The 10,033-nt window shown below is 64.2% G+C and overlaps 1 protein-coding gene across 1 annotated transcript; it reads right to left on the bottom strand.

Moving 5' to 3' along the window:
* Positions 1–2,279: 2,279 nt before the first annotated feature.
* Positions 2,280–9,930, bottom strand: PDE1B (phosphodiesterase 1B). Its single transcript, XM_019556487.1, has 12 exons — positions 9,865–9,930; positions 9,148–9,264; positions 7,962–8,102; positions 7,438–7,538; positions 7,028–7,153; positions 6,483–6,584; positions 6,166–6,286; positions 5,293–5,374; positions 5,087–5,210; positions 4,242–4,378; positions 3,335–3,445; positions 2,280–3,119 (listed from the first exon to the last, which is right to left on the bottom strand). Exons 1-11 carry the CDS (start codon positions 9,928–9,930, stop codon positions 3,348–3,350), a joined length of 1,215 nt encoding a protein of 404 aa, XP_019412032.1. The 3' UTR covers positions 2,280–3,119; positions 3,335–3,347.
* Positions 9,931–10,033: the final 103 nt, after the last annotated feature.

A 10,033-nucleotide genomic window follows, 5' to 3' on the forward strand; every position in this document is an offset into this window, starting at 1 on the left:
GGGTCCTGCCCCGCAGCACTGACCGTGTGCTCTCCCTGCAGGTGCTGAATGGGGCGGGATGGCCCCGGTGGTGCTTTCCCGAGCTCTTGTCGCCACCTGCATGGCCATGACCTTCACCTGCTGCTGGGCCACGGGGCAGCTGCACGGATGCCCCCCGCAGCCCTCCCCTCCACGCTGGGGGCTGCTGCCCCGCTCCCAGCACCTGGGCCGGGCGGGGGGCACTGGCTAGGCCGGGCTGGAGCCCATGGGATCTGTATTAAAGGGATCTTCTTCTCAGGCCACGCTGCTCCTTACCCCAGCCAGCTGGCCGCAGAGCCTCGTCTACACCAGGGCAGGCAGGGCTGAGCTGCCGGCACCGCGATCCCGCCAGGGGCTCCACTGGGTGTCCAGCCCCCGTTCCTGGCACCTGCTGCAGAGGAGGAGCAGGGTTCCCCCTCACTGCCCGGCAAACCAGGCCCCCGGGCATCCTGTGTTGTAGCCACCAGTGCTGGGCCCCTCCCCAGTGTCTGGGTCCAGCTGGACCCCAGCAGGAGCTGGTGCAGCGCCCAGGAGTCCTGGATCTTGGCCCTCCTCCTAAACATGATTACTGCCCTCACCCCTACCAGAACCGGGGAGAACCCAGGAGTCCCCTGCCCTCCCGCCACACACTTCTGGGCACAATTACACACTTTGTTGCCCCGCTATAGCCAGGGAGAGCCCAGGAATCAGGACCCCTCCTAGCCCCAATTACCCCCCTTGCTGCCTTCCCCCCTAGCAAGGGAGAGCCCAGGACTCCTGGATCTTGGGATGCCGCTTTCTAGCCACAATTGCTGCCCCCACCAGAGCTGGGAGGAGCCCAAGAGTCCTGGATCTCAGGATCCCCCCAACCCCCTGGTCCTGGATCCGGGCTGACCTCCTCCCTCCCCAGGAACCGATGCAGGTCCCAGGTGTCCTGGCTCTCCCCTCCACCCACAAGCACTTCTTGGCCCTTCCTCCCTTTGGGGAAGCTTGAAGCCCCCGGCTGGAGGGGCAGGCAGAGCTGGCGCATGGCATTCAGGCCTCGGGCAGTTGCTCATGTGGTTCCTTTAATTCGCGGTGCGCGTGGCCGGTACATGCGCGTGGGCTGGCGTCTGCGGCGTTGGGATGCGGAGCTGCTGGGAGACACGGCGGCACGGCACGGGAGAGGGCCGAGGGCGGGGCGCGCGGGGTGAGCCATGGCGGCAGTGATGCTATGTACAGTACCAGGAGAGTGGCAGGGCAGGGGCCATGGGAGCACCAGGGCAGGCCAGGCCCAATTCTGCTTCCCCCTAGCGCTAAGCCCTGCCTGCTCCCACAGGGGCCCACGTGGACATCTCATGCCTGCTTCCCACAGCCTGGGAGGCCAGGATAGGGCCCCCAAGGTGCTGGTGGGTGGGTCCTAGGATGGGACACATGGCCTTGGTGCTGTCCGGGCACTTCTCAACAGGACCCGTGGCAGAGACCGGCCCAGCTGGGAGAGGCAGGAAACATCCTGGGCCCCAAAAAGCGCCTCCCCGAGCCAGGAGCCAGGTACAGCGTCATGCGCCGGACGGTGACCCCAGGGGGAAGGAACAGGCTGCGGTGAACTGGGGTCCCCATGGGCTCACAGCTCCCAAATCCCAAGGGCTAGGGCCACTGCAGCCATCTTGAACGCTGCCCATGTGGTGTCCCGTGCTTGAAAAGAACCAGGTGCCCTTGCTCCCAGCCCTGCGAGGCCCCACTCTCCTTCCTGCCCCATGGAAAAAACCCAGGATGTGCCCCTTTCCCCTCCTGGTCTTCCTGAAGTACCCAGGAGTCCTGGCCCCCAGTTGGCTTGGTATTGCTTGAGGTTGTGCCCAGGATAGGAAGTGCTCGGGGAGGAGGGCTAGGGGCTCAGTGCCCCAAGGCGGGGCAGGGAGGGCCAGGGCCAGCTCCAGGGGCAGCCGGCACCTCCCGCCCCTGTCTCCTGATCCCCATGGCCTTGCTGGTGCCTCTCACCCCTGGCCCCGCTCTCCTGCCCCTACTCTACTGGTGCCTGCCACACACAGGTGATATCCCTGCCCTGGGTAGTGCCATGCCCCCCTCCCAGCTCTGCTAGTGCCCCCCACCCACTGGGGGTCCCTTCTGGCCCAGAGTTTTGCCCCCAGGGTCCTGCTCTCATGCCCCTGGCTTGCAGGACTCCTGGGTTCTTTGCAGGGAGAAGCACCAGGAGGGGGAGACACTAAACTAAGCTCTTGTCTTGGCTCCATGCAGGACCAGGCCCAAAGGACACATGGGATGCCCTTGTCCATGGGGTAACACCCCCCCCCTGCCTCCATGCCAGGCCCCACAGACCAACACGCTCCACACACACATGTAACAGGGGCTGCATACAACTTCCACGAGCAGAGCCAAGCCCAGACCCACGTCCCGCGACACCACACTCACATCCACGTGGATCCCACCCCAGACACACAGGGGAGAGCTGGGGGAGGACAGCAGAATCCGGCCCCGAAAGGGGCTTACAAAAACAGAGAGAGCTGTACGCCGCGGGGAATCAAGCCCCTGACCCGTACGCACCCGGGCACCCAGTGCCAGGGGGGCAGTGAGCTTGCGGGGCTGAGCCCTGACACTGGTGTCTGATTGCAACTGGGGTCAGGGGGGAATTTGGAGGGTGGGGACAGCGGCAGCATCCGTGTGACACTGATGTGATTAATTCAGGAACCGTGCGGGATAGGAGGGCACGACCCCGACTGCGGGGGTGGCAGGGCACAAGGGGTCCCAGGCACTGTCCTGGCTCCAGGGGTCTGTGCGCAGCTGGACCCGTTCCTCCCCGCGCACCCTGCCACAGCCCGAGGGGTCTCCCACGGGCCGGAGGGAACAAGCCTCCAAGCCCGAGCTGGCCCCAGCCCGTGCTGGCTTGGCAGTGAAAAGCCTGTTGTGCCCCAGGAAGGAGTGGGGCAGGCGGGTGGGCCGCGGCTCCAGGGCAGCTCCAGCTGCGGGCTGGTGCCTGCTGGGTGTCTCTGCGTCCCTGCGGATGCCCGAGCGGCGCCCGCTGTCCTCGCGCCCCTGCGGCCCAGCGGCTCCTGCCCAGGGATGGTGCGGATTTCGATGGCGTCAAAGACTTTGGACTACGTGGTGTCGCTCTGGCGGAAAGGGACCTGCTGTTGCAAGCGAGACTGTGAGGCCAGGCCAGGGCAGCATCTCCCCTCCCGTCGGCACGGCTGCTTTCCACTGCTTGGCTCCTCTGCCGAGGTCTTGACCCCTCTGGCCCCTGTTTCACGGCCCCGATCCCACCCCCAGGGCCTTCCTGGGCCAGACTTCGTCCTCCCCTGCTGCGGGCCCGGCTCAGCCAGCACTCCCATGCGCCCCAGCTCACCGGGCAGCCCCCGCTATTCCACATCGCCGTTATGGTTGTGCCGATTCTCGGGCGTGGGCAGCTCCTCCTCGCAGGGCGACAGCTCCTCGATGGACGTCTGGTTAGTGATCCCTGCGGAGGGGGGGGCAGATGGGCAGCTGGCTGGGGGGGCCGTGTCTTTCTCCTCTGCCGGTGCCGACGCTGCCCCTAGCCCCTAGCCCCCAGCTCCAGGCAGGCAGAGACAAAGCCACTGCTGGGCACACACCCTGGTCCCAGGCCAGGGCAGGACAAAGCCTGCATGGGGCTGGGAAGGACTTACACCCCTGTGAGGGAAGTGTCAGGGGAGTTTTTAAGTCTCCCCCCAAGGTGCTAGCTGCAGCCCAGGCTGGGGATGGCAACTGGGCTGTGCCAGTGCTCCTGCTGGCACCAAAGCCTTGGGGGCTTGCCCCCCGGCTCAGGCTCAGACCAATGCTGCATTGGGGTCAGGAAGGAATCGCTGGTCAGACTGGTCCAGTCTGGGGGCATTTTGCCTTCCTCTATAGTGGGGGCATGGCCTCTGCCTGGGATCCTCTCGAGGGGACATGAACACCCTTTGCAGCAGCAGGATGTACCCCCCTGCTTTCCCCGTAGCAGGTGCAGGTGTGATGTCTGCTGTTGTCTCAGGGCCAAAGGAAGTTTTGCTGTGGGGTTAGAGGATGGAAGTGTCTGGGTCGGTTTGGGCAGGGCTGATCCTGCCCCAGGCACTAGGTGAGCTCCAGCCTCACTCCTCCACGACTGTGGATGCCCAATGCACCCCACATGGCACCAGGGCAAGGCTCACACACTAGGCCCCCTGCCTTCTGCCATCCAGGGCAGGGAGACCCGTGCCAGGGCTGGCCTGGGTGGAAACCTTGGTCCGTCCCCGCCCGGATGCCCGCCTGGCGCCTACCGCTGGCCGCCCGCTCCTTCCACTTCTGCTTGTTCTCCTGGATGTACTTGGACCAGGTGGCCCGGAAGCTGGCAATGTTGGCACTGATGTCCCCCAGCTCCGTGTGCTCGTCCACCGACGGCTGCCGCCACTGGGAGCTGCGGGGAGAGGAGGGGCAGCCATGGCATCCGGGGCTCGCTCAGACCCCAGACAGTCCATGAGCTCCCAGCACCGACTAGCGAGAGCCGTCAGCCCGGCGCAGGGGGATCCGCACACACCCGGCTGTCTCCAGCTATCGCAGGCGGCTTCAAAAGGAGCCGTTCCCTCACATCCTGACTTTGCCTGAGGCCAGAGGAGCCCCCGAGAGGGCTCCCCCGGCCTCGAAGAAGTCAGCCCCTGCGGGCACGCTTTCGGGCAGGGAAGCTCTAGGCTCATAGACAGTCGCCAGGAGTGGGGCAGCTTTCCACCAAAGCTCTTGGGTGTATTCCTGCCCCAGCGATTCGGGATGCGGCTGCAAGGATCTCTGGGCACTGGGGATCTGCAATGCTGGAGCTGTACAGCTCCAGGGACCAAGCCCCTGCTGCTGCCCCAGTGATGGTATCACACACAGGCAGCCACTCCCGGGGGGGCAGTGACATGCCCAGGCTATGCCAAGGGGCTGTGTGGGGCCTGAGAGCCAGGATTTCTAGTTTCTAAGCCACAGGTTGCTGCAAGTTCCTTTCCCTTCGCTGTGTTTCAAGTTCCCTCGCTGTCCCCAAGCTCTGGGATGCAAACCACGAGGGTCAGGCAGTCCCCAACATGCAGGGAGCCCGGGAGAGTGGTACACCACGGGTCTCACACCCTGCCCTGCCCACACAAGTACCCACCTGGCCTGCTGACTGGAGGGGTTGGATTTGGCTTTGGAGCCTTCCTCCACCAGCGGGATGACGGTCTTCTCTGCCACGTCCGTCAGCACCGAGAAGGTGGGCTCCACAATGAAGTCGATGAACCCTGGAGTGGGGCAGAGGGGGCATTAGAGCGTGCTGCCATGGGGCAGGAGGCATGGGCATCGGGGGGGCGGGCAGCGACTCACCAATCTGGGACTGAGCCACCAGCGTGGACGTGCGGTCACAGAGCGGGGAGAAGGGCAGCCCCAGCTGGGCTTCCTTGTCCCCCTGGCAACACAAGGAGACGGCGATGAGCCTAGCCGGACGCCGGAGCCCGTGGGACCCCCCGGCACCAGACACGGGGCCGGGACACGTGGGTCCCTTCCTCAGGTCGCCCTTACCAGGGCATTCAAGCGTTCCCTCACGAGGCCAGATTCCCCTCCCACGTGGCAGCTGGCCCGAGCCCCGGGAAAGGGCGGCAGGGGTAGCTCTGGGATGGGCAGTGAGCACAGCCCACCCCAGCAAAGGACTCCTGGGTCCTCTGCCAGGGAGAGGGGCCTCGGGGCGAAGTCAGGCCCCCGACTCCTGTGCCCACGTTTCTGGACTCTGCACCCAGGGAGAGGGGGCAGGACCGACTCCGAGCTGACCCTGGCCTGGGGGCTGCAGCTCGCTGGGGACAGAGCCACTTCAGGGTGCCAGCTGACAGGGAGGGGGTCTCAGCTCCATCCTCCCTCTGGAGGGGTCTAGCTGCCTGGGTCCCCGCCGGACGTTGCATCGGAGGCTGAAGGGAGGCAGCCCTGAGGGCTCTGCCCAGAAGCGGGGGCGAGGGAGGGGAGGTTGGGTCCAGAGCCGCAGCCTGCCAGCCCAGCACAGGCAGCCGTGACGGACCACAACAGCGTCCACGGCAGGCTGCAGCTCCCCGGGTGCCCGTCTGCTTTGACGGCAGCAGGTCCAGGCTTGGTGCAGAGCACCCCTGGGCAGCGTCAGCATGTTCCTAGGGTTGGCAGGGCAGCCAGACTCTGGCCAAGGGTCCCCAGCCAGCAGGACAGGGCGACAGAGAGGTCACACAGGCCTGGCACCTGTCTGAAGAACTCCTCCATCAGTGCCTTGGTCCAGCGGCTGTGCACCGTCCACTGCTTGGTGGGGTGGCTGATGTCTGCCGCGTGGAGCAGCAGGGACAGCACCTTCGACTTGTCGATCCTGCGGAGGTCGGGGCAGGGGAGAAGGGACCGTGAGGGGCAGCTCGTCCCTGCCACACACCTTGCACTGCCCCCACAGGAAACCCGCCCATGGCACAAGCTGCCACCCCCTTTCGCCCCTACACGTGGAGCCACATATGTACCTTGGGCTCTCCTGCCTCACACACACCCCTGACTTCCCCCCGCCCCCAACTCACCTCTCCAGTTGCTGCAGGGAGGTTTTCATGGACTTCACCTGCTGGAAGTGACACGACATGTCGGTGGCCAGGACCATTTCGATCACCAGTGCCCGCAGCTCCCTGGCACGGGGAGAGAAACAGAGGCACGATCATAGCTGGCCCAGGCCTAGTAGGGCTAGCGCTGCCCGGGGGTCCCCATCGCAGGCTCCCAGCTGGGGGAATGACCTCCAGAGGGTCCCTCTCTTGGCAGGGACCTCAGGGTCATGGTCACAACCCCCTCCCCATCAGGAGGGGCCAGGGCTGAGCTTGCAGCCTGCAACGGGCTCACCCAGCAGCGAGGCTGTTTCGGCATCAGACCATTGCCAAGGTCACTGTGAGAAAAGAGCCTTGCGGGGGCAAAGGATGGATGGATGGATGGATGGATGGATGGACTAGAAATGGCCTGACGCAGTCCACTCGGCACTGACGCATGGCCAGGCGCTGAGCTAGGGACAGGCCACGGGCAAGTCCCGCCAGCCGGGGGTGTGCGCGCGCATCGGGTGGGGGGCAGACCCGTGCCTTACACAAACTCATCTTTGGTGAGGTTGATGAAGATGTTCATCTCGTCGTCCTGCATCATGCGGAAGACGGCGCTGATGTGATGGTTCTCCAGCACCGAGCGGTCGTTGTACAGGATGGCGCAGTCGGACCTGGGAAGGGGGCGGGTGACTCAGGCATGGAGCCAAGGGGACACGGCCGTGCAGTCAGCAGGGAGCGGGCGAGAGGATGTGGTGCAGGCAGGATCAGGTCCCCCCCAGCACAAGGTGGAGCGAGTCCAGTCCCCTTTGTGCTGGAACCCCTGTTCAGGACCAGGGACGCAGGGACAGCCGCCCCTTCAGCCCAGCTCCCCCCAGCACCAAATCCACATCCATCTGTGCCCAGCCCAGGGTCCCCTCCCCCGCCCAGCCCCCAGGCAGGACCCCACAGCCCTCACTTGGTTTGGATGTGGAAGCTGTTGGTGGTGCCCGTGTGCTCGTAGTCATGGATGGCAGCAGCGAAGATGATGGCCAGGACCTCGATCTCCGTCAGGTAGTGCTGCAGCACGGCACAGCTGGCATCAGTGGTGCAACCTGATGCCCCCCACCCTTCTTACTGCCCCCTTGCTTGTCCCCAGCCAGCAACAGGGTCCCTGGGGACGTGGCATTGGCCTGACATGGGGCCGTGGGAGAAGGGTTGCAGCTTGCAACGGGCTCTCTTGTGCATCAGGCCATTGCCAACGTCGCTAGAGGGAGTCCTGCACTGTCGCAGACCCAGGCAGCTCCAGCTCAGACAGGGAAGTGCCTGGTCCCTGCCTCGGGGACCAGCTGCTCCCAGCTCCTGCATCCCCCATAGCCTGCGAACCACCAGCCCCAGGGGGGCGAGACGGCAGCTCTGGGGTCCAGCCCAGAGCCCACCAGGGAGGACGGATCCCTGCCCCGCTCGTCCCTGGCTAGCGGAGATACCCCAGCCCATGCTCACCACCATGCCAGAGCGCAGCAGGAAGCAGTGCACGGTCTGGGTGACGTCGGCCGCGTGGATCTGGTTGTGGTAGGGGTTCTTGTACTTGCCATAGCCAGCCTCCAGCGCGTCCAGTAGGCTCATTAAAAACACCGTGGGGATCTGGGGAGATGGGAACAGAGCAGGAGATGCATTACAGGGGTGTACATGGCCTGTCCTGCTCCCACCACTCAGCCACGCAGCGCCCGGGTCCAGACCACATGAATATGTGGCACACGTATGCCGTCCCACCGTACACACATGCCCGTGCTGGAGCCAGCAGTGCTCAGGGCTTAGGCAGAGGCGCACCACGGACACCCCCCGCCCCGGCCCTGCCCTCAGTTCCCCCCAGGCGTCTGCTTGCAGCAGTCCCAGGTGGCCGATTAGAGCCTCCCGCTGGCAGCGGAGCTCACGACGTGCCTGTCAGTCACCAGGCCGTGGGTGGAAGCTGTGCACAGCGCGTGCAGAGGTGGGAGCCAGAGAGACACACGGCACACACACAAGCAAGCATTCTCAGGCAGGGTAAATGCTTGTACGCACACATGCAGAGCTCACATGCAAAACACACTCAGACAGGGTACAGGCATGCACACAGACAAACAAGCTCTTCAACAAGGTACACACATGCACAGAAACAGACAGCACATGTACACACACACACACACAGGACACCCATGCACATGGAAACATTCATGAACACAGACACATACCCAGGTGTACACAACACATACCTTCACACAGACCACATGCACGTATATGTAGATATGCAAGCTCAGGCACGTACCCAGACATACACAAGTGCAAACAAACCCAAACAGAGCTGCTCACATGCATTTGCACATACAGAGCTTCCCCTACACATGGACGGACACACACACTTACAATCGATAAGTACAAATCTGTGAAGATATACATGTACACGCACTCACATGCCCATCCTCATACATGCAAACCTATGTGCACACACACACACACACACACAAGCACATCCAAGCATGCAGGGAGGCGCACACGTGCGCACACACATGCCCTCGCAGGCTGTGAAGAAGCCCTGAGGGTCACAGCAATCTCCATTCAGCCCCCAGACCATTCCCCTGAAGCCCCTTCCCCAGCTGGGCCTGAGGTGCATGGGGACCCCATGGGTCACCAGTGCCCACCCAGGGCTCACCTTGAACCGGCTGTTGAGGTTGTGTCGGGTGAAGAGCTCAAAGACGATGGTGCGCAGGGCATGGTCGTCCGTCACCCGGTTCAGTGCAAACACGTCGAAGCACCACAGGTCGAGGGTCTGGGGGGAGAAGCCCCATCACCATGCCCAGCCTAGGACCCTGGCATAGCTGGTATGTAGCCGGACCATGCTCTGGGGGCCATCCCCAGTCTGGGACCCATGGCACAGCTCCCAGCTGGGCAGCGATGTATCAATGAGGGTAGGGCAAGAAGGAGGGCACCAATGCTCCCCTTAGAGACAGCGAGGGCCCTGCCAGCTGTACTTGGCAGAGGCTGGGGGGAACCCACACAGGTGCCATGATGGCAAGAGGCTGGATGGAGCCAGGCCAGGCAGTCGCAGGCTGCCTATGGCTAGCCTTACCAACATAGGTCAGAGCACGTGCTGGGATCCGAGCTCCCCTGAGCCACAGCACAAAGGAGCAGTGGGCACAGGACATTGGAGGTGCCATCTCCTGTGATACCCAGAGCTCTGGGCCCTGCCCGTAGCATCCAGCATCCCAGTGCTAGGCACCTCGGGAGTTCCCAGAGGGCAGGTCTCGCCTCTGAGCAATGCCAGGCACCTTCCATGGTCGCAGTGGATGGGGCTGGGCAAGCTTGGGGAGTCCCAGGGCGGGCAGGCACCTCCGGGCAGTGCCAAGAGACGCTCCCGGGCACCGAGTACCTTCAGGCAGTTGAGGACAGAGGCGGAGTAGGTGGGTCCCACGGCCGTGTACGTCCGCCGGAACATCCTGCGGAGGAAGGCAGTGGCGAGTCAGGCTCCAGCCAGCACAGGGCGCTTTGTCTCGTGGGGCAGATGTGCCACCCCAGCTGGAGCAGCTGTGCACGCAGCA

Source organism: Crocodylus porosus, unplaced genomic scaffold (genome assembly GCF_001723895.1).
Source record: "Crocodylus porosus isolate Cpor-Errol unplaced genomic scaffold, CroPor_comp1, whole genome shotgun sequence".
Lineage (NCBI taxonomy): Eukaryota > Metazoa > Chordata > Crocodylia > Crocodylidae > Crocodylus > Crocodylus porosus.